The sequence below is a fragment of the Ochotona princeps genome, chromosome 1 (assembly GCF_030435755.1).
Source record: "Ochotona princeps isolate mOchPri1 chromosome 1, mOchPri1.hap1, whole genome shotgun sequence".
NCBI classification, from domain to species: Eukaryota; Metazoa; Chordata; class Mammalia; order Lagomorpha; family Ochotonidae; genus Ochotona; species Ochotona princeps.
The window spans coordinates 6673516-6699607 of record NC_080832.1 but is presented as its reverse complement, the minus strand read 5'-3'; the positions used below and the strand labels follow the sequence as shown (position 1 = coordinate 6699607).

The 26092-nt window shown below is 52.7% G+C and overlaps 2 protein-coding genes, 2 non-coding genes and 1 pseudogene across 4 annotated transcripts; 1 reads left to right on the top strand and 4 right to left on the bottom strand.

The window, feature by feature from the left end:
* Window positions 1-190: 190 nt before the first annotated feature.
* On the top strand, window positions 191-18478 carry ACAT2 (acetyl-CoA acetyltransferase 2). The gene is made up of 9 exons (XM_004595464.3): window positions 191-341; window positions 787-921; window positions 1723-1904; window positions 8854-8971; window positions 12768-12911; window positions 13809-13931; window positions 17107-17261; window positions 17663-17773; window positions 18090-18478. The coding sequence occupies exons 1-9, from the start codon at window positions 287-289 to the stop codon at window positions 18258-18260; spliced, it is 1194 nt and encodes a 397-aa protein (XP_004595521.2). The 5' UTR covers window positions 191-286; the 3' UTR covers window positions 18261-18478.
* LOC105942367 (rRNA-processing protein FCF1 homolog) lies at window positions 10838-12352 on the bottom strand (annotated as a pseudogene).
* Window positions 18403-25354, bottom strand: TCP1 (t-complex 1). The gene is made up of 12 exons (XM_004595465.3): window positions 25164-25354; window positions 24776-24861; window positions 24566-24694; window positions 23939-24036; window positions 23224-23334; window positions 22728-22909; window positions 22115-22241; window positions 20556-20731; window positions 20156-20279; window positions 19697-19889; window positions 19135-19298; window positions 18403-18688 (listed from the first exon to the last, which is right to left on the bottom strand). Exons 1-12 carry the CDS (start codon window positions 25225-25227, stop codon window positions 18472-18474), a joined length of 1671 nt encoding a protein of 556 aa, XP_004595522.1. The 5' UTR covers window positions 25228-25354; the 3' UTR covers window positions 18403-18471.
* On the bottom strand, window positions 19967-20097 carry LOC118758426 (small nucleolar RNA SNORA20). Its single transcript, XR_004995717.1, has one exon. It is a non-coding gene; the product is annotated as a small nucleolar RNA SNORA20 (small nucleolar RNA).
* Window positions 23432-23570, bottom strand: LOC118758429 (small nucleolar RNA SNORA29). Its single transcript, XR_004995720.1, has one exon. It is a non-coding gene; the product is annotated as a small nucleolar RNA SNORA29 (small nucleolar RNA).
* Window positions 25355-26092: the final 738 nt, after the last annotated feature.

Here is a 26092-nt window from a genome sequence, read left to right as displayed (position 1 = left end):
CCCAGGGCCCTTGGCTGTATCCGCAGGCCCCCACCTAACGCTCTCGCCGGGCGGTTCCAGAACTCCCCCAGGGCGCGGACACCCTCCAGGGGACACCCCGCGGATCTCGGGGCGCGCCCAGCCGCCCTGCGCTGGCGCTCGCGCTCGCGCCTGCGCGCTGACCACCCTGTGTGAGCGACGGGGCGTGGCGAGGCTGGCTCCGCCCCCGGGCGCGGCCTGCGCGTCCCCAGGAAGCGCGGGGGCTCAGTCGCCGACAGCTCCGCGGCGCGCGAGCAGCTCAGGCAGGATGAGTGCAGCCTCGGACCCCGTGGTCATCGTGTCGGCGGCGCGGACTGCCATAGGTGAGGGGCCTGGCGGGCCTGGCTGACCGGGACTACTGGAGCAACCCCTCCCACGGTCAGCGTGCCTCGCGGGGTCCGGCTCGGCGACCCCTCCTCATTCTCGCCTGGTGGGCTCGCTCCACCCCGCGGGCACGGATTGGCTGCGCGGGGTAGAGCCACCGCGCCTCCCGGCTCTGCTATTGGCTGGCGTAGGAAGGCTTCTTCTCGAGAGGCGCCTGATTGGCCGCCTCCGGGAGGCGCCATCGAGCATCAGGGGTTGGGGCGCTGTGGGCGGGGGGTCTCGTGGGGGTGTGGACGGAGAGTGTGTGCGTGGGGCGGCACGGTGGTCCCAGGCGCCCCCGAGGCCGCCGGCTGCCTGTGTGTGGACGCGGAGGCCACGTCCCTTTCCCGGGGAGACCTACCCGACGGCGTCTCCCGTCTCAAGCATTCCACCCTTGTCTTACAGGCTCCTTCAACGGGGCCCTGTCCACCGTGCCCGTCCATGACCTGGCCTCCACCGTCATCAGCGCAGTCTTGCAGAGGGCCGCCGTGGCCCCGGCAGAGGTGTCCGAGGTCATATTCGGACATGTCCTGGCCGCAGGTAACAGGGCCTGAGGGAGCAGCGCTTCACAGCACCCACCCCGCCCCGGCTTCCACTGCATTCCGTGGGCTTTTCCTGAGTGAGCGAGACCGCTGACCCACAGGTCAGGCAGCAGGGTCCTCCACAGCCCCCCTAAAATGCTACACACTGAATGCAAACGTGTTGAATTCCTATCCTGCACCTGGTGGGTGCTCCTATAGGGATGCCAGCATGACAAGGCTAGTACACCTGCCATGTCAGTGCCACCCCCTGACCCCGGGCTGTGTTCATGGTCAGTCACACGTAACTTTACATTGTTTTTACATTTATTTTTAGCTTCCAGCCTGATCCTAGATTAATAACCCTGTGATCAAGATAGCTTTGTTTGTGGTGAGAGGAAGGAGTTTGCTTGAAGAAGCTGACAGTCTTGATCCAACGGGAAGCCGAGGTGCTCTCGGTGCCCAGGCATGTGCTGCGCCCCGGCTTTGTCAGCAGTCGCCAAGGAAGGACGACCTTTGGCCTATCTGCCACGTGCTGGCGAGGGTCCGCCTCCCCTGTAGACCCGGTCGCAGCAGAGAGGTGTCTGAGGCTCGTGGGAGCTGCTCACTCCATCCGCAGCACAACTTGGTTTACGGGGTGGCATTTGTTAGCTCGGTCCCTGGTAGTGCCTCGCTGCATTGCTCATGGCATCATGTGCTGGCAGGGAGTCAGCTGGCCTGTGGGCTTTCAGCCATGCCAAGGCCTGCCTGGCCGCTTTGCCCATGCTTTCACCCTGGTGTCTTTCGACTCGATGCCCAAAGGCTGCTCTGTTTCTTCCCTAAGGTTGCGGGCAGAATCCCACTCGACAGGCTAGCATTGGTGCCGGGATCCCCTGCTCTGTCCCAGCCTGGAGCTGCCAGATGATCTGTGGGTCAGGCCTCAAAGCCGTGTGCCTCGGCGCGCAGTCCATCGCCATGGGGGACTCCAGCATCGTGGTTGCAGGCGGCATGGAAAACATGAGCAAGGTACAGCGTGGGGCCCTCCCTGACCTCACCGATAAGGTCACATCCCTGCAGGGTCAATGGATGCAGGTCAGATCTGCAGCCACGGGCTTAACCTGGATTCCCCAACCGCTTGTTAACATTTCTTCAGATGAGATAGGAAATGCTAGTTGAAGCAAAAAACTGTCAGTGTGCCTGGAGTAACGTGTGCAAAGTTTCTTCAGCTGCGGTTCCTGAGCATGTAATGGTAAAGCCGTAACGTGGGGGAGCTTCCAGAAGTTACTAACAAAAAGACCAGATTGTGGCACAGAGTTAAGCTGCTTCTCTGGGCCGCCAGCCTGCCGTATTCCAGGGGTGCGGTCCTGCCTGCTTCCTGCCAGTGAGCCTCAGGGGCATCAGAAGTTGGCCCAAGTACCGGGTGCTTGCTGCTCAGGTGGGAGGCCCGAGTGCAGTTCCTGCTTCCTGACTTCAGCCTAGCCCAACCCCAGTTGCTGTGGGCATTTAGAGAATGGACCAAGGGGCTGGAAGGTCTCTCTGTCTCTCCAGGTACATCACTGTAGGATAGTGGCTGTTCCAGGTGATGGCCGACCTGCTGAGCCACAGCACCCACCCTTCTGCCACGAGCTTCGTGCCTGTGCTCACGACAGCCCATGTGGAGGAGGTGACATCCCCAGCGCACGGTTTAAGGAGCTGAGGCTCAGAGCTAAGTCCACTACTCTCACCCAGCTCACTCCACGTGGCCACCATGTCTGGAACTGGCCCAGGTCTGCCATGTCGGCGGCAGGGGCTCAAGTAATTGGGCCATGATGGGTCTGTTGCCTCCTAAGCTGCATGTTAAGAGGGAACTGGATCAGAAACGGAACTAGAACCTGCATTCACAAGAGCCACAATGACCCTTTCCACTCTCAGAGCTGCAATTTAAGTCAGAGTTATGGGCCCGGCACAGTAGCCTAGCAGCTAAAATCCTCACCTTGAACCTGCTGGGATCCCATTTGGGCGCCGGTTCTAATCCTGGCTGTCCTGCTTCCCATCCAGCTCCCTGCTTGTGACCTCAGAAAGCAGTTGAGGATGGCCCAAAGCCTTGAGACCCTGCACCCGTGTGGGAGACCCGGAAGAAGTTCCTAGCTCCTGGCTTCAGCATGGCACAGCCCTGGTCATTCTGGCCACATGAGGAGTGAATCATTGGACAAGAAGATCGTCCTCTCTGCCTCTCCTCCTCTTTATATATCTGACTTTCCAATTAAAAAAAAAAAGTTGGAGTTAAGAGTCCTTCAGAAATCTGTATCCTCAGTGAGTTAGGGAATCTGGTTATCAAAGTAAACTCGCGGGGCATTTTGTAATTCACCAGAGTTGGTTGTATCTGCAGGGAATAAACGGAATTCTTTTTTTTTTTCCTAAGATTTATTTATTTTTATTGGAAAGGCGGATATACAGAGAGGAGGAGAGACAGAGAGCAAGATCTTCCGTCCGATGATTCACTCCCCAAGTAACCGCAACGGCGGGAGCTGAGCCAGTCCGAAGCCAGGAGCTCTTCCGGGTCTCCCACGTGGGTGCAAGGTCCCAAGGCTTTGGGCCATCCTGGACTGCATTCCCAGCCCACAAGCAGGGAGCTGGATGGGAAGCGGGGCCGTCAGAATTAGAACTGGCACCCACATGGGATCCCGGAGCATTCGAGGCGAGGACTTTTTAATCACTACGCTATTGCACTGGGCCCATAAATGGGATTCTTAAGGAACCAAGAATAGTGGAAGTATCCGAGGGAAAATGGAAGCAGAGTCCTGGGGGCAGGCAGGTGGGTGACTGCCCGCCCGCCAGGCCTTCACGTCCTGGCCTGGTGAGGAGCTGGGCTGCTGGGGCACTGGATGCAGAGGAAATGCTGTCTACAGGGCACACTAGGAAGAGGAACAATTCATTTAAGACTGTTCATCTGCCGGTGACAGAGAGAGGGAGAGATCTTTCATCTTTTTTTTCTCTCTATTTTTGACAATCTTTACATAGTTAATTAGGGCACAAAGGTTCAATGGCTACAGGAAAGTGGGTGAGACTATTATTTCCACATTGTTTTTTTCCTGTATCTGGGTAAAGGGGGAGATAAAGGGAGAGCCCCACCCAGCCTCCCACCCGTCCCAGGTCACCGATGTGGGGCATGCTCTGAGGGTCTTGCTCAAGTGGTTTTGATAGTTCAACAGTTGTAAATTGCTGCCAGTCTTGCCATTCGAATCATGTTGAAGTCACTGAAGAGTCCACTGATTGACATAGTCCACCTTAGAGTGTTTGTTTGCCCAGATTTTCACTGCCAACATAAAGCTGGGGTAGTTGACTGAATTGTTCTGTCCTCCGTCCTCTCTTGTGGTACCAGGTGTCTTAGGCAGATTCCGATAGACTGCCATATCCTCCATGTGCAGCTGGTTATGCTCTCCGCTGCTCTGTCTGAGCCTCTGAGGAGGCTCGGCCCTGGCAAATGCACTCCATGGCAGACCATGGGTTCTGAATTCGGCAGTTCGACTGGGGAGACCCGAAAAGAAACTTTGTCCGAGGTGATCTCAGGCCATATTCTTGTGTGTAGTTGTAAGTACAGGGCCCGGTACAGTCCATCACCCCAATCAGGTGGTGGTTGCAATTGCTGGGTCCCTTCTGTCTGCAGCCCTGTCTTCCACACAAATTATGCAGTCAAGCCTAATTCTGCCCAGCACACACTCGGCCCTCACATAAACCAGTGGGAGCTGCAGCCACCACAATAACCCCCACCAGGCTTGCCCCCTGCCCTGGTTTGCCAGCATGCCCGTATGTACCACAGACTTGTTCAGTCTGTCCCACATCCCATTCAGCTCTTATACATACCAATGGGCATTGAAGCCTAGTTCAACCTAGCCAGCTCCACTATCCAGCCCACGCACATGTTGTTGGGTGCCCTTCTGTCTAGCCACCTCAGCCCCTGTCCTGGTTTTCATGCTCTCCAGTGGAAGTGGTAACCCAAGAGGAGGTGCCCACTATTTCCCTCCTAGGCCACTCCCATTCCAACTTCTGGATTATGTACTACTCTCTGGGTGGTTCTGTGGTGTAACTTAACAGATTAAACTCCCAGTGCCAGCCTCTGCCAGCTGCTGCTGTGGCAAAGCCCCACCAACCCTCACCCACTCTGATTTATGCTTGCGCCAGTAGAAACAGTCAACGCAGCCTGGCTTTTCCCTTATGTAGTTCACATGAGGCCCACAGGTGTTATAGCCCTGCCTGGTCTGGTCTGCCTCCATCCCAACTCATGCTCTCCAGTGGGAGTGGTTGTCTAGCAGGGGAGCCCACATTCCCCCTGCTGGCTTTGCCCACCGCTCTGGTTCTCACGTGTGCTCTTTGGGCGCTGCAGCCACATCTGGTATAGGTCATCTCACCTTGGCATTCCGTAATGTGCACTGGTTTGTGTCATGACAGAACCTGGCCTGACCCACACTCTGTTCTGGTGCTCGGATTTGCCAGCAGGTGATATGAACTGGTTCAGCCTGATCTGCCCCTGACCTATGCCAAATGTATACTAGTCGGTACCTTTCCATGGCCTGTTCTGGGCTGTTCCCTATTGTGCTGCTTTTTTTTTTTATGTGATTTTTTTATTATATTTTTGACAATCTTTGCATAGTTAATTAGGGAAACAAAGGTTCAAGGGCTATAGGGAAGGGATATTGTTTCCTTCATGTATCTGAGGTAAAGGAGGATAATAAGGGAGAAGCACCAGCTAGTTTCCCACCCATCCCAAGTCCCGGGTGTGGGGCATGCTCTGAGATACTTGCTCAGGTGGTTTTGATAGTTCACCAGTTATGAATCGCTGCCAGTCTTGCCACTCCAAGCACAATGAGGTCGTTGAATAATCCACTGATTGACATAGTCCCTCATAGAGTCTCCATTTTCCAGTATTTTGCTGCCAACATGTAGCTGAGGTGGTTGATTGACTTGCTCTGTCTTCTGTCCTTTCATGGTTAGGGTTCTGAGTCTGGCATTTCGATTGGGGGGATCCCCAAAGAAACTTTGAGGTATTCCCAGACCAGATTCATGTGTGTCCTAGCAAGCACAGGGCCCGGCACAGTCCATCGTCCCAATCAGCTGGTGGTTGCAATTGCTGGGTTGGTTCTGTTTTCAGTCCCGACTTCCACTGGAACCAATGGTGTTGCAGTCCAGTCTGGTTCTGCCCAGCACATACTCGGCCCTCACATAAACCAGTGGAAGCTGCAGCCTAGTCAGAGCAACCCACAGTAATCCCCACCAAGCCCGCCCCCTTCCCTGGTTTGCCAGTATGTGTAGCAGACTAGTCCAGTCTGTCCCACATCCCCTTCTGCTCTCGTACATGTTGATGGGTATTGAAGCTTTCTTTGTTCCTTCTCGCCACAGGCCCCAGCTCAACGATCCAGCCCTCACGGATGTTGTTGAGTGCCTTTCTGTCTAGCCACCCGAGTCCCCATCCTAGTTATCGTGCCCTCCCGTGGGAGTGGTAACCTAAGAGGGAGGTATCCACTATTTCCCTCCCAGGTTGCTCTCTCTCCCGGATTATGCACTCTTTGGGTGGTTCTGTGGTTTGACTTGACAGAATTAGCCACCAGTGCCAGCTTCTGTCAGCTGATGCTGCGACTAAGCCCAAACAACCCTCACCCACTCTAATTTTTGTTTGCACCAGTGGGAACAATTAGCCCAGCCTGGCTTTTCCTTGATCTAGGCCACATGCGGCGCACAGGTGTTGTAGCCCTGCTTAGTCTGGTCTGTCCTCATCCCAGCCCACGCTCTCCAATGGGAGTAGCTGTCCGGCAAGGGGACCCCCCCTTATTCCCCGTGCCGGCTCTGCCCCCCCCTTCCTGGTTCTCACGCATGTACTGGTTGGGTGCTGCGGTCACATCCAGTACAGGCAACCTCACCTTGGCATTCTGTATTGTGCACTGTTTTTTGTTGCGACCAAACCTGGCTCAACCCACACTCTGTTCTGGTGCTCGGATTTGCCAGTGAATGACGTGAACGGATTCAGCCTGGTCTGCCCCCAACCCATGCCAAATGTATGCCAGTGGGAAACTTTCCATGGCCTATTCTGGGCTGTTTCCTATCGTGCTTCTTGTGCTAACCTGCAGGGACTGTGTCCTGCCAGAGGAGTTGCCCAGGCTCCTCCATCAGAACCCCTCCCAATGCCAGATTTTACACATAACAGGGGGTCCATGAGCCAGCCCTACTCAGTTTACCTCCTGTCCTAGCAGGAACAGTGGCTTTTCTTAACTGGCCTTCAACCCAGTCTGGCTCTTGCTGTTGAATGTTTCAGCAAAGCCATGGCTCGTCCATACCCACATATGGCTCACATATGGCTTAGTAGGGGTTGAGACCTAGCCTATTCCGTCCCACATCTCTTCTGGTTCTCTAGGACACCAGACGGTGTTGGGGTGTGACCCAGCCTGGTGCATCCAGTCCCAGTCCACACTTGTGCCAAGGGAGACTACAACTGTTTCCTGATCAGAACGTAGCCCCCATTCCAGCCCATGCGCCCATTGGTGGGAACCTCAACCCAGTTACGGTGTTCCCTTAGCTCCCCAACCAGGCCTGTTCCCAGCCATAAATCACACACATGCCAGTGGTTGCTCTGACTTAGCTCAGCCCCTTACCTGTCCCGGCCTCTGCCTTAGACACTGTGGCTTAGCGTCCCTGGCTCACGCAGACCAGTAGGTGCAAGAGCCTAGCTCGGCATGACCTGTGCTCCATCCTGGTTTCTATTTTCACTTGTAGGCAAATGTTTGCTCAGTCCTGCCTGATACACCCAGTTCCATTATCAACGCACACATTAGCCAGCCATTGAAGCTACTTTGCCCAACTTGTCCAACCCCCAGGTCTGGACCACATGTTCACCAGCGAGAGCTATGACCCACCAGGGGAGTTTCTCAAGTTCCTCCACTTGACCCACTCCTAGACCCAGTTCTCATACATGCCAATGGCCGTGTATGAGCTGGTGAACGTTGCAGCCTGGCCCACCCCATACCCTATTCAGGATGCACAGTCGGGTGCTGCTGCCTTGACCAGCCCAGACTGTTGTCAGTTCCTTTACCTGTGATTGATGGCAGGCTCCTTGGTCACACCTAGCTTAGTACATCACCACCCCAACTGTTGAGCTAACCAATGGGGCTAGTATTTCCACAGGGTTTGGCCCACACATCCCCCACAGAATCTACCCCCGGATATGGTTCTGGAGTGCTAGTTAATGTCATGTCTCTGCCTAATGTGACCCGTCTCCTGATCCATCATCATGTCAGGTACTAGGATATGGTCCTGCTAGACAAGCCCCCAGTCTTAGCTATAAAGGTCATCTGGTACCTCTCCTCCAACCTATCGGGTCTCAATACCCTTGCTTACCTTCAAAGGAAAAGTTACTCTATTGTTAGGGGTCTTCTGGATTGATTTGCAACCCAGAAACACAGTGGCCTCAACATGGAGGTGCCTAAGCAGCAATTCATAGCCCCAAAACCCAAGAGCTCACCGCTTGGCGGCCAGCAGGTGGAGCCTCATTGTCAAATGGAGCCACTGGCCACCCGGGGACATCTCACATGTTCACGGTAGCCGGAATCAGGGCTCTGACCATGGAGACGGACCTGGCCTGGAACCTACCAGCAGCCAACAGGCTGCTGGAAGTTTTAACCCCCGGACCCTAAGATCGCCCCCTCCCCGAGATCTTTCAGCTTAGGGCCACAACAGCTGAGGCTGAGCAAGGCAGAAGCCAGGAGCCTAGAACTGCATCTGGGTCTCCCATATGGCTGACGGGGGCCCAAGCAGTTGGGCTCATCTGCTGCTTTTTCCAGTGCGTTAGTGGGGAGCTGGATCAGAAGCGGAGCAGCCAGACTCGCTGGCGTTTGTATGGGATGCCTGTGCTGCAAAGGAGACTTCCCTTACAGTGCCATGCTGCCGCCTCACACACAGAGGATGAATTCCCGCCATGTTTGAGTGCATTTTCATTTCTTATTCGCAGGCTCCACACTTGGTTCACTTGAGAACAGGCGTGCGGATTGGTGAGACGCCCCTCGCTGATAGCATACTGTGTGATGGTCTTACTGATGCCTTTCACGGCTACCACATGGGTATCACAGGTGAGCAGAGGGGGCTGTATATAGGCTTGCTTGGAGAAGATTGACACTGGTCCTAGAACTCACTTCCTTCAAATGGGCAGCACGAGTTTTGTCTCCCTGGCAGCTGGTGTAGACCCTCAGTGAGGAACTGAAGTATAGCCAGGTAAATGTTCTTACCATATGGTTCCCTGATGATCAGGGCATGTTGGAAGTGGTGGGCCATCAGAGTTCCAGATCAGTCCCCATAAGTGGGAATCTGTGAGAGGCAGTCAGAAGTTATTAGCACTTTGGGTAGTACACTGTATTTTTTGCTTTTTTTTTTTTTTGCACTGTAGTTTTTGCACAATATATATGTGCACACTTTCCTCAAGTGTGGTCCCAGCAGTGTGGTTGTCAGGTTCAGGTACCGAGTCCTTCCCAGGGGGTTGCAGGTTGCATCCGGGTCCCCACCAGGATTCAGAATGTGACTGTGCTTGCAGGTAGGGCCTTTAACGTTGTTAACGTGGATCCTACTGCAGTCTGAATGGCACTTATAATGAGGAGGGATCTTAGGTACACACACTTGAGGTATGTCACACGCGGAGAACACAGTGAGAAGGCAGCCGTTTGCCAGCCAAGGAGAGAGCCCAGCCTCCAGGGATCATTTGAAAGGCTGCAGCCACAATGGAGTAATTAGTAAGAACAGCCATCGTCCTACGAGCAGGTAATATAATTGGGCACAGAACCCACTCATTAAGCAGATGTGTTCAGATTTCAGTCAGCTGTCCTGCAAGGCTGAGGTTCTGGAGAGAACGCTGCGCTGCCCAAGTGCCTCACTATCGGGAGGTCCCCTAGCACACTGCCGCCTCCCTGGGCCACAGTCTGACTGAATGCCGGGAGAGCACGCAGACACAGCAGGGGCAGCTGGGGGAGGTCAGGGTGGCTGTGCTTCAGGGTAGGAGGATGGGGCAGGAGAACGTTCTGGAGTGATGGAAGAGTGACACCTGTGTGCCTCACAGGTGTGTCTCCATGTGTCAGGCCCTCGCCTGATTGCCTGTGCTTGGGATTTTTTGCATTTCATTCTGTTTACATTTTGCCTCAACAAAAGCAATGAATTTTTTTTTTTTTTTTTTTTGCTTTCGCCAGTGATGTGGGAGAGCAGGTTCTGAACCTACTTAGTGTGTGTGCTGGGTCCCGGCAGGTGTCGTTGCTGTAGGAGAGGCACAGCAGGGAGCTGCCCAGGAGACGAGGGAGCAGGTGGACGGAGGTGGCACTCAGTACCCGCAGGCTCTCTCTGGGTGTCAGCAGGAGTGTGTGGAAGCGTCAGTGGGACGTGTAACAGATCCCGCTGAGCAGGCCCTGGTGCCTGAGATGCCAGCAATAATGAGAAGTCCCAGTATCCATATCCCTGTCTCTGAATCTTTCTCCACCACAAGGAATGAGGCTGTCAGTGTTAATTGACACACGTAGGAGGAATGTTGGCATTAGAAATAAAGAATGCATGGTACAGGCCCAGTGCAGTAGCCTAATGGCGAAAGTCCTTGCCTTGAACACGCTGGGATCCCACATAGGCGCTGGTTGTAATTCCAGTGTCCCCTGTTCTTATCCAATTCCCTGCTTGTGGCCTGGGAAAGCAGTCAAGGACAGCCTGAAGTCGGGTCTCTGCACCCATGTGGGAGACACAGAAGAAACTCCGAGCTCCTGGCTTCAGATCGGCTCAGCTCTGGCCATTGCAACTGCTTGGGGAGTGAATCAATGGATGGAACATCTTCCTCTCTGTCTCCTCCTCTCTGTATATCTACCGTTCCTTTTTTTTTTTTCGAAGTGAGTATATTTAATCATACTCAGTTCATAACACAGCAAATATGTAAAGGAAATAATAATTCCTTCTATAGCATGTCCCATGAACTAGCGACAGGTGAAGCTGGTTGCGTGCAGGCCAGGGAACTTCGCCTTGGAAAGATTAGAACCAGGGACACCAGAATCGTTTGGCTTCTGCTCGATGTCGTATCTGGTTGGAGATGTACCTGATAGGAACTTCAGGGATCTTTTGGATTCTTCATTTAAGGTCCCTGTCAACTGTGGCCACAATGTAACACTTGCACTGAGTCAGTCTCTGTACTAAGCAGTCATCCACATAGGTTCCTTTGTGTGAACTTGGTAATCATTCAAATCTTAGATGTTTGGCAATCCTTAGTGCCACTTGATACTTCTGCCCCCAATTTTTCAATTTCTGCCATGACACAATCATACAAGGGATACACTTGGCATTCAGACAGTCCATCATTGATTGTACCAAGTCCACCTTGGCTTTAATGGAAAAGTTGATTAAAGTTAGTGTCAACGAGGATGTGGAGAGGTGGGCCCTGTTGTGTGTGTGGTACTGGAAGATTAAGCAGGAAAGGTGCTGCGGGACTTCGCTTTCCTTTAGTGCACTGGGATCTTTCTTCTTTCTAGGCTTTAATCTGTCCTTTTTTTTTTTTTTTTTTTTAAGATTTGTTTGGTTTTTTTATTGGAAAGACAGATATACAGAGAGGAGGAGAGACAGATTTCTTCCATCCGATGATTCACTCCCCAAGCAGCCGCAATCGTTGGAGCTGGGCCAGTCCGAAGCCAGGAGCCTGGACCCTCTTCCGGGTCTCCCACACAGGTGCTTTGGGCTGTCCTTAGCTGCTTTCCCAGGCCACAGGCAGGGAGCTGGATGGGAAGTGGAGCTACCGGGATCCTGAAGCATTCAAGTTGAGGACCTTAACCACTACGCTATCGCGCTGGGTCCTGTCCTTTTCTTTAATCCGCTCGTCCCTAAGACTAAGCATTTCATGGTCGCATACTTCCTCACTTTCTTTTGCTTTCCTGTTCCCCTGTTTCCCGAAGACACAAGTCCCTTCTCCCCATGCTGTAAGGAGTCACTGGCTCTGCTCCGGGCACTTCAGAAGACCGGAAGGAGCACAGCAGGGCTGAGGCGGGTGGGATCCGGCCAAGGCCAAGTTTGCCCCACTGTGGGGTCTCATAGCACTTTCCCAGGACCCTCCCCCCTCTCCATACTCCCCTCTACCTTTCAGTTTAAAAATAAATAAATAAATAAAAAATAAACAAATCTTTAAAAGAGGATGCTGCAACTCCTGAGTAAAATTTGATGAGTAAGGAGATACTTACATAATCTCCAGCTAACACGGCGTAGCCTGCAGTGGCTGCTCCTGCCGTGCTATAACTTGGTGATCAAAGTCGGCCCAAGCTGGGATCATACGGCTCGTTACCTGTGCGCTAATGGGTTCACTGAGCAGCCCTTACCATCAGCCACCTCCCTTCCAGCCTGGTCTAAGTGTGTTCTTGAGCAACCGTGAGCTGGAGCCAGATGGGAATTTCGAAAGAACTGGCTCTGTTCTAGAAATCAACCGGCCTGAGGAACTGTTCCTGGGGCATGAGTTGTGAAACACTGGCTGGGCCCAAGAAATGAAATAGTTGTCAGGATGCAGTCTGGGCACAAGAAATGTGGGTCAGCTGAGGGGTTGGGTGAGAGGTTGAGAACTTGTGAGTAAAAGACAGCATAGCCCGCTTTTAGTCTGATTTGCCGACGGTGTTAGAGCAGTGGGGCAGCCACGGTGCCTGATGCAGGCTGGCACTGCCATGGCAGGAGCTCAGCAGAGCTGAGAGCAGGCAGAGGGGAGGTGCTAAACGTGCTGCGAGGGAACAGAAGTACGAACGGGAGCCTGGTCACGGGGAGGCGGGTGGCAGCACAGCACCCGTGTCCCCTGCATGTGCCGCCAGGGGTATCACCGTGCCTGACACCCCACACAGCCTGAGCACAGACATGGCATTTTGCTTTTGTCTTTCACAGCTGAAAATGTCGCCAAACAATGGCAGGTGAGTCGAGAAGATCAGGACCGGGTCGCAGTCCTGTCCCAGAACCGAACCGAGAGCGCACAGAAGGCCGGCCACTTCGACAAAGAGATCGTGCCAGTGCTGGTATCGTCCAGGAAAGGTGGGCACTCGTGTCTGTAAACTGCCTCGGGGGATCCTCCTCTGGCTCACCTGAGGGCTTAGCCGTGACTGTCGCCCCTCTGCTGCTCTGTGCTCCCCACATCCCCACGTCCAGAGGCTGGGTGTGCCTGGCTCACCTGGACAGCCACCCGTGATTACTTGCTTCTGGAAGGGCTGTGGATTAGAAAACATTCAATGGCTCTCTCTTTTTTTAAAGATTTATTTTATTATTATTTTTTTATTACAAAGTCAGATGTATAGAGAGGAGGAGAGATAGAGAGGAAGTTCTTCCCTCCGATGATTCACTCCCCAAGTAACCGCAACAGCCAGAGCTGAGCTGGTTCGAAGCCAAGAGCCAGGAACTTCCTCCAGGTCTCCCACACATCTGCAGGGTCCCAAGGCTTTGGGCCGTCCTTGACTGCTTTCCCAGGCCACAAGCAGGGAGCTGGATGGGAAGTGGAGCAGCTGCAATTAGAACCGGAGCCCATATGGGATCCCGGCTCGTTCAGGGCGAGGACTTTAGCTGCTAGGCCACGCTGCCGGGCCCATTCAGTGCCTCTTGAAGATGGTACAATCCTTAGTGAAAAGCTTTAAGAGACAGAGCTTCCCCAGACGCCTGCGACAGACTGGGGGAGGCCCCGGTGAGCCAGGAGCGAGTAGCCCAGGCGGGTCTCCCGTGAGCATGGCAGCAACCTGGTACCTGAACTGCCACCTGCTGCCTCCCCAGAAGCTGGAAGAGGGAGCTGAGCTGGGCACTCATTTCTGGGTACTCTGAGGGATGCAGGGGTCTTAAGGAAACGCCCACCCGCACATGAGTTCTTGTTCTTCTGCAGCAGTCACGAAGTTGTCCGTGCCATGGCTTGTGAGACCCTGATGATGTTGGGTGGTTCTTTTTCAGGAGCTACTGAAGTGAAAACAGACGAGTTTCCCCGCCACGGGAGCAGCTTAGAGGCTGTGTCCAAGCTGAAGCCTTACTTCCTGACTGATGGGACAGGCACCGTTACCCCAGCCAACGCTTCAGGTCGGCTTCTGGAGAGCCGGGGGCTGTGCCTGCTTCTGTCACACTTGTTTCTTTTGTGTGTGTGTGTGTTTATAATTTTTAAAATTTTAGTTTTGATGATGTTTACATAGTTGATGAGGGTGGGAAGGGTCAAGGATCCTCTGGGGATCATGGGTGAGACCATTGCTTATACATTTTCTTCTTGTGTATGGGGGAGATGGGGGTGCAGAAGACGCCACACCCAGCCTCCCAACCTCCACATCACCCGGGGATGGGGAGCTGCCACCTGATGTCATCCCAGGGTCCGTATTGTGGAGCATTTTCTGAGGATTCTACTCATGGTTCCATAGTTCTGAGATGCTCCAAGGATGCAAAAATGCTTCTGAGGTCGATTGGCTGTCATGGTCCACCTCTAAATCTCTCAGAAATTTGCTGTCAAGCATCATTGGGGTAGTTGATCAGTTTGTTCTGCCCTCCATCTCAGCAATCCAATGGGTGCTGTGGCCCAGCCCCGCCCAACATACAGCCCTCCTGTACCACAGGAGGAGCTGCAGCCCAGTCAGAGCGACTCCCAATAATCCCCACTGGACTGGCCCCCACCTCTGGTTCCTGAACCTGCCAGCATGTGCAGTGGACTGGTCTGGTCTGCCCCACATCCCATTGAGATCTCATATACATCATTGGGTGTTGAAGCCTAACTCAACCCAACTGACTCCACCCTCCACCCCATACTCATGCTAGCAGGTTCCATAGCCTATCCAGCCAGGCCTACCCCCAGTACTAGTTCTCCTGCCCACCAGTGGGAGTTGCAGCCCATCAGAGAGGAGCTCACAACTTCTGCACTGGACCCACTCCCTGTCCCAGATCTCACACTCTGCAGGTGATTTTTTTTTTTTAAGATTTATTTATTGTATTTTATACAAAGTCAGGTATACAGAGAGAAGGAGAGACAGAGAGGAAGATCTTCCTTCTGTCCGATGATTCACTCCCCAAGTGAGTGCAACAGCCAGTGCTGTGCCAATCCGAAGCCAGGAACCTAGAACCTCCTCCAGGTCTCCCACACAGGTGCAGGAACCCAAGGCTTTGGGCCATCCTCAACTGCTTTCCCAGGCCACAAGCAGGGAGCTGGATGGGAAGTGGAGCTGCCGGGATTAGAACCGGCACCCATATGAGATCCTGGCACATTCAGGGCGAGGACTTTAGCCGCTAGGCCACGCCACCGGGCCCTCTGCAGGTGATTTTGTGGTCTAGCTTGACAAGACTTGCCCCCAGTCCTGGCAAAGCCCAACCCAGCTGCCTTTATTCTGGCTCATGCTTGTACCAGTGGATACAGTTGGCTGCCCCAGCCTGGCTAACCCAGTTCACATGAAGGCTAACAGGTGTTGCAGCGCTACCCAGCCTGGTCTGCCCCCAGGTCCAGCTCACGTGCTCGGCAGCATGAGTAGTGGCCTAGCAGTGGAATCTCTACTACTACACTACCAGGCTTACCTCTCCTCCACTCCATGTCCTCATCTTGTGTGGCCTGGTAGGTGCTGTGGTCCATTCTGGTATGGCCAGTCTCACCTTAGCATTTGCTGGCTGGTGCTATAGCCTGGCCCATTCTGGGTCATGCTGGCTGGAGCTGCCACCCAACCTGGCGCAGTCAGCCCCCAATCCTGGCTCTAATGTGAAGTAGTTGGTGCTGTAGCCAGACCCAGCTTGTCCTGCATTACATCCTGGTTCTCAAATCTGTCAGTGGGTGTTATGAACTGGCCAAGCCTGGCCCACTCCCAGACCTGAACCACAAATATGCTGGCAGGTAGTGTAACGTGGTCTGCTCTGGGCTGCTCCTTGCTTTGGTTCTTGCACTTACCTGCAGGGACTGTACCCTGGACCTAGCTCCTCTACTGGGTCTCTTCTCAGTGACAGATCTCACACAGGTTGGTCCAGGCTGATTTAGTCCACCTTCTGTCTTGGCAGGAACAGTAGCCTTGTCCAGATGGCCCATACCCAACCCTGTTGTTGCTGTTGGATGTTACAGCCCAGCCATGCCTTACTGCATGCCCTGACACAATTCTCATGTGGCCCAGTGGGAGTGGAAACCTAGCCTAACCTGTTCTACACCCGCTCTGGCTCTCATGAGCACCAGTGGATACTGGGGTCTAGCCTAGTCTGGCACACCCCAGACCTTGTCCACACCTATGCTGAGGGACACTGCAGCCATGTCCAGCCCAGACCACCACCCCCATGTGCTCACAACCTAGTTAGGGCATCCTCTGAGCTCCTCAACCAGGCCTGTTCCCAGCCCCAGATCTCACACATGCCAGTGGTTGCTCTAACCCAGCTCTACATAGCCCATCCCCTCTCTTGGCTGTTGCCATGGGATGCTGCAGGCTGGCCTGACCTGGCCCACCCCCGGTCCCAACTCTTGCTGGTGAGTGCTGCAGACTGGGCAAGGCCAGGCTCCAAGCAAACCAGCTGAAACTGCAGATCACAGGGATGGGCCAGGCTTATTTATTTTCCCACAGAATTGTTACATGTTGCTTTAAATGAAAAATCTAGTTTCTTCATTTGTGATCAGATTTAACTCCTCCGAGAGCCCAACAAGACCACAAATGTAAAATCTTTGTATTTTTCTACTACCAAACCCCTCCCGTACCTCCTGTAAGGCCTGAGCTTAATCTCCACCTACCCCCCACCCCAGTGCCTTCCTAACCTGGTCCTGGTTAAGATTTGTTTGGGCCATGCAGCCATTTGCAGATTGAACCATCAGATGAAAGACCCTTCTCGCTGTATCTTCTCTCTGAACCTGCTTTTGCAGGAAAAAAAAAAGTGAATGAAAAGGATTATCACCTTTGGGAAGTCAGAGAACACTCCTCACTGAGCACAGCAGCCAGAGCTGGGCCAGACTACAGCCAGGAGGTTCCTCAAGTCTCCCACATGGGCGCAGGGACCGGAGCAGCTGGACCAAGCTCCACTGCTTTCCTAGGCGCATCGGCAGGGAGCTGCATGGGAAGCACAGCATCCAGTGCTTGAATATCGTCCAGATTGGATGCCAGCTCCGCTGGCCCAGGCGCAAACCAGCCAAGCCATGGTAGTGTCACAGAACTTCCCTTTTCCAACTACAGTGTCAGCTGAATGATGGCGGGTGGTTTTGTGGCAGGAAAGTAGCTGCAGGTAGAAGTATGACAGAATGCCAGTCCCTCTCATCTTACAGGGATGAATGACGGCGCCGCTGCTGTAGTTCTCATGAAGAAGTCGGAAGCCGAGAACCGAGGACTGGCACCTTTGGCGCGGATTGTCTCCTGGGCCCAAGCAGGCGTGGAGCCTTCCATCATGGGAACAGGACCGATTCCAGCAATAAAGCAAGCTGTGAGTTGTCTTCCCCCATCCTCTCCCTGCCTGCTGGGGTGGACTGGGAGACCAGTCAGGATCTGCATGGACGTCCTCAGCACTACTCCAGGTCTTTTTGCTGGGTCGTCTATGCCCCCCTCAGGTTTTACGGCTGCCTTTGTGAAGCTCAGCCTGTCTTCCCGTTTACCTTACATGGACTCAGTCATGCAGCTGGCCCCCACCTAGATGGGACTTCCTCCCCTGACTTGGCTTTGAATCTGTCTGTGATGCTTCACACCCCAAAGCACAGTCTCAACAATCTATAGTGTCAATTTTTTACATGCATAAGCATGAAGCTGCAGCCCGTAGTCAGTGCACATACTCAGACCTGGCCTCCCCATGGTCTTGGCCTGCACCTCAGGGCCCTCTCCTTTCCTCAGGTCGCAAAAGCCGGTTGGTCGCTGGATGACGTCGACATATTTGAAATCAACGAAGCCTTTGCAGCCCTGTCAGTGGCAGTTGCTAAAGAACTTGGACTAAACCCAGAGAAGGTAGCCATGGGTGGCAGTGTGGAAGAGAGTATGCTATTGGACTTGCACAGCACGACCCGAGATTATAGGAGTGTCCAGTATTGCCATTTACCGGGTATTTGGGAGTGAAGATGCTGGTCATGTTCCTAGTGGAACTCGGGATTTCATTTATTTTGTTTCCCAGGTGGGAAATCTTGTTCTGTGCAGGCACTGATAGGATGCTTTTTAAAACTTGAAGGAACAAGGGGAGTTGGGATTGTGACGTATTCCTCAGCTGGGAGCATTTGGAAGGGCAGTTTGCTAGAGTGATGCTAACGCTGCTCCTTCCCCTTCCCAGGTCAACATCCAAGGGGGAGCCATAGCCCTGGGGCACCCTCTTGGAGCCTCTGGCTGCCGCATCCTGGTGACCCTGCTGCACGCACTGGAGAGGACTGGTGGAACCCGGGGTGTGGTGGCCCTATGTATTGGCGGTGGGATGGGCATAGCCATGTGTGTCCAGAGAGGATGATCAGTGAACCCAGCTCACACCATGCCCAGGTCTCCTGCCCTTCCTTCCTTCCTTGGCAGCCAATCGACGACTAAGGCACAATGTGAAACCCCAGGACCAAAGTGAAGATGGAAACCACTCTACTTCACAAAAATGCAGGCTCACTGTACTTTAATGTGTAATACGTACGGTACAAGACAATTCTAACATTGTTATAAATAAAGAAGTCTGATCAGTCATCAAGGGCTCCAGAATGCATGGCGTCTTCGTAACCTCCACGCTTCTCATCCTTATTTTCTGGATGTAACTTAATAAGATCATCAATCCGAAGAATGGTAATCGCAGCTTCTGTGGCAAATTTCAAACTTTTCACTTTAACCACAGTTGGCTCAAAAACCCCTGCTTGCTTGTTGTCTCGAGGCTTTCCATTAACCAGATCAAGACCAATCCTGTGATTAAAACAGAAAACGGCCCCTTACAAGTTGCCTGGATGGACCTGTTGAAAGTCAGCACTGAAGTCTACAACAGTGTAAATGGTGAAAGTGTGGTTTATGGACCACATATCCAGACAGACTCCGTGGCCAGTGATGTCTGATGTCTGGCTTGGTTTAAGTACTCTAAGGAAACACACATGGGCAGGACCCAAGCACAGTTCTGTGAATGCATCCTCATCGAACAGGAGGCCCACAGGTCAAGTGACTACTCCCAAGAGTTCAGGTACATCAGTGGGTCACTCACACTGGCACTTCCCAATGTGTGGAGTCCGTTTTCTAAGTTTGCTGGCCCTGTAGTTAACCACTATCTTTTCAAGGCCTTGGAAAAGCTAAAAAGGTTTAACCTGCCATAAACAAAACTTTTTAAAAATATAGCCAACAAAGGACAATTGCGCACTTACCATTTTAGATTTTTGCGTTCTGGGTTAACTTGAGCCTCGTTGTGGAAAGCTCTTAACTTTGCAACCAGATCTGTGGAGTCCTGGGCTGCGTTCACTGCCAGTGTGTTAGGGATAACAAGGAGAGACCTTGCAAACTCTGCGATAGCAAGCTGTTCCCGAGAGCCCTAGGAAAGACAACTCATTTTCACATAAAAGTGACAAGGTGTGTAATTAAAAATGCCAGAGTGGGCCCAGCATGGTAGCCTAATAGCTAAAGTCCTTGCCTTGCATGCGGTGGGATTCCATATAGATGCTGGTTTGTATCCCAGCAACCCCACTTCCCAGCCAGCTCCCTGCTTATGGCCTGGGAAAGCAGTAGAGGACAGCCCAAAGCCTTGGGGCCCTGCACCTGCATAGGAGACCCGGAAGAAGCTCCTGGCTCCTAATCGGCTCAGCTCTAGCCACTGTGGCCACTTGGGGGAATGAATTAACGGGTGGAATGTCTTCCGACTCTGTCTACTCTTTCTGTATATCTTTCCAATAAAAATAAAATTTCCGGAGTGCACCCACACCCTTAACTTACCATGCTGGTGGCGTAGTTTTCCAGGTATATAGAAAGAGCTGCCTCAACAGCGCCCCCACCTGGAACCACAGATTTTGACTCGAGTACCCTCTTCACCACACAAAGGGCATCATGTAGAGAACGCTCCATCTCGTCACACATGAAATCATTTGCACCACGTAAGATAATCGAGGCAGACGTACGAGCCTTTGTGCTGTCAATGAGGAAGCAAATTCTCATGCAGTAAGCCGGCAGGCAAACCCCGCAAGCACCCTTGAAGCCCTGTGCAGTCAGTGTCTAGACCACGTAGGGGGAGGTGGCACTGTCACTCCATCTCCATGTACGAGGGTCCACGTTTATTCTATCCCATGCGTATAACTGCTCATAGCGCTGCGAGGCCAGAGCAGCAAATCAATGGGAAAAAGGAAGCTTACTTGGCAACCAAACCTGCACAGCTCTGTGATTTAAAGTCACTCTTACTTTTTGATTAAGATGAGCTCATCATCGCAGATCCTCTCCTGTACCACCTCTTCTGCTTGTCCCAACATTACAGCTTCAAAAGTTTCTTCACCTTCCAAATTGGCCAGAGTTGACAGAATGGTCGCTATTGAGAGGTATAAAATGTAAATGTCCATGATGATTTAAACTTCTTGTCTTAGATTCATTTAACTTAAATGACACATTCTAATGACTAGGTTTGCACTTTGTCACTGAGATGAGCAAGTTCAGTAAATGAATTTCCAACGTGCTTAGTAAACGTAAAGAACCCGACCAGCTGCCCAGCAGGGACTACTCCCGCCAGCAGCACCAAGTACAGGAGCGCTGTGCGTGCGGTCAGGGGTGCTGCCCGAGGAGCCCGGCTGACGCGGCAGGACCGTACCTCCAGAAGCTTTAGCAATGCGCTTAAGATCCCTTTTCAAAACTCTTCTAACTGCCATAGCACCAGCCTCCACAAAATACTTGAGACACATGTCGTCAATGCCGCCAGTGGTGAAAACTACGTTGGCACCAGTGGCCAGGATCTTCTGGATTCTCTCCTTGGTGATATCGGATTCTCTACAAAGAGGAGTTTAGTAACCCAAAGTTGCCTTATTCGTCCAAAAACAACTATGTATCAGATCATGTTAGCTCTTTCCCATCTACACCCAGAACTCGGCTCAGTCCAATGTTTGGAAAAGGCCAAGGAATGACCTTTTGCTCTCCCCAATCCCAACTCGAATTTCTAATTTGGAAGTGTGATCAGGAACATAATAGTTTGGACAACTGTTGGGGAACAGCAAGTTCAACTACTGCTCGCAATGCCAGCATCCATCCTAGAGTGCTTGTTGTTCCACGGCCCAGGATGCAGCCACCCTGTGGGAGTGCAGGATGGTGTGCCTGGCTCTGGGATTCAGCCTGGCACAACCCCACCACTTGCAGCTGCTTAGCAGTGAACCAGCAGATGGAAACTCTTTAACATTCTGCCTTCTGACTGCTTTGGGGGGCCTCTGCAGTGGTTGGGGGCAACGAAGAAAATACGAAGTACATGGATGTGGTGTGGTAGGTAGAAATCGAGCAGAGCTAAACTACCTGTGCGAAGGCTCCCAGTGGACACCACCACATACCTGGCTCGACACAAAGGCCTCAAGATACGTCAGCATCCACCCAACCAGGGGCCACTGCTTGCAACACAGTTATCCCAAAAGTGCCGTTTCAGAAGCTTGCTATTCTATTTCTGATCAGGTTCCTTGATAGTGGCTTGGGAAAACAAGATGACCCAAGTGCTTGGGCTCTTGCCACTCACGTCAAGATCTTCTAGCTCTAGCCTGGTCTAGCTCTAGTCCCTGCAGTCTTCTAGAAAATAAAGTAGTGGACCAAAGGCCTCTATCAAAATACATCTTAGCAACAACAAACACTCAGAGGCACAGAACTGGACCGATGTCCACACTCGGAGCTTCAGAGATGTGACCTGAAGCCACAGCGACAAGGGAGCTCCTCCAGGGAGAGGAATGGGCAGCAGAGGACACGCCGTGCAGACAAGAGACTGCAGCACCACCCCTGCCCCAGGTGTCCCAGGAAGGAAGGAGTATCATGCATACGTTTACAAAGTCCAGAGCCTTCCTGAGGCCACGCAGAGTACAGGGGAGCAAGTGCTGCTGGCAGGTAAAATGCAGACCGGCACCCCACCCTCAGCACACCCGGCCCCTCAATGCTGGGCCCTGTGCTACAGCTTCCTTCCTGGCTTTCACACTTTCAATGTCTGTGAACTTATAATTATAGAAAAAGGTTGATTTAAACAGGTTCCATCACACCAAATCTTACAGCGTAACTACCACAGTTGCAAAATAGGATGACTTTAACAAATGGTCCGTATAGCCTCCTCCATTATCAAAGACACAGCACTCTAATTTTAACTTACACGCAACCCATTCCAAGACCCCAAATCCTGTCCCAACATACCTCTGCCTGATTTGGTCTAATTTTTCAGGATCTGTGATAACCACCTGTACACCAAGCTTCATTTTGGTTTTCTGCAGGCTGAAGTCAAGGCAAGCAATTTTTGCGTTAACTATTCTCTTGGGCATGCCTGCAACCAAACAAAATTAACATTAAGCTGCCTTACAGCCACTCTAAAAATACTGCTTCGCAAAACATATTTATATAAGAATGTGCGACATTTAACAAGCACTATTTCTTTCACATGTACTCACCCTATTATGTTGCATGTGTTCGTTAGAGACACGCAATCCATGTGAGCCAGGAATGCTAGCTCTATGGTCAGTGTTCTGGGACAGTGTGTTAAGCTGCTGCTTGCAATGCAGTATCCCAGGCCCATTTTGAATGCTGGTTCCTTTACCACTCACCCAGCTTCCCACTGCTGTAGCTGGGAAGGCACAGGATAGCCTGTAATCCCATGCGAGACCTGGACGGAGCTCCAGCTCTGGCTATTGTGGCCTCCGACCCCCAAACTGACAGGTGCAAGGTCTGAGCCACTCCACTTTCCAAATATTTCCTTTTTCAAAGTTACTTTCAGCCTGTAATGTAAGCATTATGAGCAAATCCAAAACCTTACCCTGCGATCCCACCACGCAGTTGAGGGCATAGCCACTGATGAGTAAACTCTCCGTCTGACTTCTGCCATGGGCTTTCAGAATGTTGATAGAATTGACTGGATAGCGGGGCTGGCCTCGGATATCTGTGTATTTAACAGCAAGTACAGCATCTACCACCATGTTAGAAAAGAAATCTCCGTTGCTAAGCTAATAGTTAAGGATAACAACAGACTGGAAGAAGCAAAGGGCATACAGGAAAAATCAAAGGTAACACAAGATTTCCCTTTGGCTATCTCATTTATCAAGCAAGCATTATTTATGCCAACAAAATACTGCAGCATTAATCAGCGCTGTCTGTAATCTGAGTTACTGTCACAGATACTTTTCACTGGAAAGAAGTTAAATATAGCATTACTTTTCTTCACTGCAACACAATTTTGCTTTAAATGGATCTGAATTTTACCCATAAAACCAAACACAGAAAGTCAGAACCTTACTGGACCATTGCAAGGATACACCCCAATGATTTTGGAAGACATTGATGTCTTAGCAGCATTAATCAGGCAATCTCTTCCAAGTTCATCTGTGTTGATAATTAAGTTTTCACTGATGTAACGCACAGCTTCCCTATTTAAGGTGCAGAGGAAAAACATGTAAAATATGTTATCAGTGAAGTTTTTTTATTTTATCACACTTAAGACAGCAATAAAGTGTCACAAGCAATGGTGTTCTGTTCAGCCATTTCATGTAGAAGGAGGGTACCAAAACCCCTCCCTCTTCAGATCATGGCAACGTTGCTCTATCCCACAAGCATAGCCACTAAAATCTACTCATTGAAGAAAATGTGGTAGTCAAATGGGAAAAGCAGAAGCCCTAGGTCCTCATCCCTTCTTCAAGCGGAACTGCTAAACTGCAATTTTCTCAAACTGAAATTCAGCCATTACTTAAAACTTTAAAAAGACCAGACTATTAATCAGTAGATCAAATACATTGTTTGGGGGCTGCCCGCAGGGCTGGCATCCAACACGGGCAAGAGGCCCAGCTGCCCCAGCTCCCTAAGGGCCTGGGAAGGCCGTGTGCAGCCCTGGGTTCAGCCTGGCCCAGCCTCGGCCTTTGTGGCCACCAGCGAAGTGAACCAGCAGGTGGAGATCTGTCTCTTCCCTGTAATTCTGTCTTTCAAATATATAAAAACAACAACTACTACTATTTCTTTGTGTGTAAACAACCTTACTTGCAAGCAAGTCGATAGCCACTGATAACCGAAGTGGGATGAATTTTCTGCTTCACGAGTTCATCTGCATTTTTCAGAAGTTCTGCTGCAATAATAACCTGTGGAGAACACATGTGTCGTATGCCTGCACCCACACTGTGCTTACAGGGAACTGAACAGCTGGTTATTAGAAGCCAGCAAACAAGAGGGCCGTGAAATTCGGCCCCAAATGGGAGAAAACCTGACAGACTGAATAGGGTTCAGGCCAAGCTGTTGGTCCCATCATCTTCAACACACACCGCATCAAAAGCCACTAAGATGTCATTGTAGCTATTTGGTTTATTTTTGCTTTTCTTAACCTTTCTTCTAAGAAACACTAACAAGTTGCTTACAAATGCCTTAAATGAAGATTATTTTAACATTTTAGAAGTAGTGATTCCATTCTTTGGAAGTTTGGTGCAGTAACGCGTTTCTCTCCAGCACGATCTCCCACTAGCTTCCACTGCACCAGCGTGCCGCATGACACCCCTCCAGCGGCCAGTCCTGAGACCGCCTGCCCATCCCAGAAACTTGCAAACCACGGTGAACACACACACACAAACAAAAAAACCCCCTCTCCGATAGGGCCGCACGCATTTCAACACGTACCACCGAGGTCGTTCCATCCCCGACTTCTTTGTCCTGCAGGTCGGCCAGCTCGCAGAGCACCTTGGCGGCAGGGTGCTCCACCTCCAGCAACTTGAGGATGGTCGCGCCGTCGTTGGTGATGGTCACATCCTTGCAAAGTCACGGGGAGGCACGGTCACGCGGGGCGCAAGCAGCCGAGCCCCGCTCCGCATCCCCGAGGCCCCCACTTACGCCTATGTCATCCACCAGCATCTTGTCCAGCCCGACGGGCCCCAGGGAGCTCTTGACGATGTTGGCGATGGAGGCCGCGGCCATCACTGCAACCCACGGGGGGCGGGCATTAGCCGGGGGTGCCGCGACACCGGCTGCGCACCCGCCCTGCCCCCGCAAGGTGTTCCCATCTCCCGTTAGGCTCCTCTTTTTTAAAGCTTTTTAAGGCAAGATGCTGACTTCAGATTTGTTCAAGGAAAGTATTAAACAAGCTGCCCGGCCGGTGGCTGTGCTGCTGGTGGGGGACGCCCAGGACCGCACCCCGGCCACCTGCTCCCCAGCCCAGGGAGCCCCGACACGGAGCCCCAGGCCCGCGCGGCCAGCCGGCCCCCACGCCCAGCCCCGTTACCGTTCTGGGAGCGGATCGCCTCCCCGGTGCTGCGGTCCCCGAACACCGACAAAGGCCCTTCCATGGCTGCAGCGCGCTCGTCCACTCACACCGCACAGCGACCACGATGTCGGCCGGCGGCGAGCGAGGGACCGCGGGGGCTGCTGGGAAACACCGCCCCGCCGCGCCCGGCCGCGAGGCACGGCGGGAAACGGGGCACGGCCCGTGAAACGTGAGCGCGCCGGAAGTGAGGACACCGCGGGAGGGCGGGGCCGAGCGGTGCTGTCCATTCACAGAGCGGTTGGGAAAGGCGCGAAAGGGGCCAACGGAAGTCGGGCTCTAGGCCATCCAGAGGAGCAGAAAGTGCTCGGCTGCACCGCCTGGCCAGACAAACTTGCGCAGGCGCATTTGGACCTTCTAGCGCTTTCTAGAAAATGCGATCGCGAGGGCGGGGCTTGGGGTCGGGGCATCCTGTCCGAGTCCGGGAACTTCGGTGCCCTTTGTTGTGGGCGGCGGGCGCCTTCAGCAGTAGATCCTGACTCAGGGCCATGGGGCGAGCCGGCGTGGGATTGTCCCAGATCCTGCTCCTGGGTGAGAGGGTAGTCTTCCCGCGGGCCATCGGGGGATACGTTCAGTTCGAGGGCAGCCACCCCGTTTGGCAAGGAAATAACCCTTCCCTGCCCACGTGCGCTCAGCTCCAGCTCCAGGCCCTGAGCGGGTCCCACGGAAAGCGGCGTCAGGCAGGGACGCTACGAGCGCGCCTCAGTCCCATGTGTTGCTACGCGACGGCTGCCGGCGGAAGCGATGATTGGTGGATTGGATGTAACAGACTGCCTCCGTGGCCACTCAGCGGCCAGGACTGCCTACTTCCGGGGGGAGCGGCTTCTGTCCTGGACGACTTTGATGACCGACCCATCCAATATGGCTTCAGCCGAAGAGTTGCTGGGGGC

What these genes read in the sequence shown, in the direction of transcription:
- ACAT2 (XM_004595464.3), top strand. Translation starts at nt 287, where the DNA reads ATGAGTGCAGCCTCGGACCCCGTGGTCATCGTGTCGGCGGCGCGGACT. An exon ending in GGCGGCGCGGACTGCCATAG is followed by an intron (nt 342 to 786) that starts GTGAGGGGCCTG and finishes CTTGTCTTACAG; the next exon opens with GCTCCTTCAACGGGGCCCTG. An exon ending in GCATGGAAAACATGAGCAAG is followed by an intron (nt 1,905 to 8,853) that starts GTACAGCGTGGG and finishes TCTTATTCGCAG; the next exon opens with GCTCCACACTTGGTTCACTT.
- TCP1 (XM_004595465.3), bottom strand. Translation starts at nt 25,227, where the DNA reads ATGGAAGGGCCTTTGTCGGTGTTCGGGGACCGCAGCACCGGGGAGGCG. An exon ending in GGCGATCCGCTCCCAGAACG is followed by an intron (nt 24,862 to 25,163) that starts GTAACGGGGCTG and finishes CGTGGGTTGCAG; the next exon opens with TGATGGCCGCGGCCTCCATC. An exon ending in GGCTATCGACTTGCTTGCAA is followed by an intron (nt 23,335 to 23,938) that starts GTAAGGTTGTTT and finishes CACCTTAAATAG; the next exon opens with GGAAGCTGTGCGTTACATCA.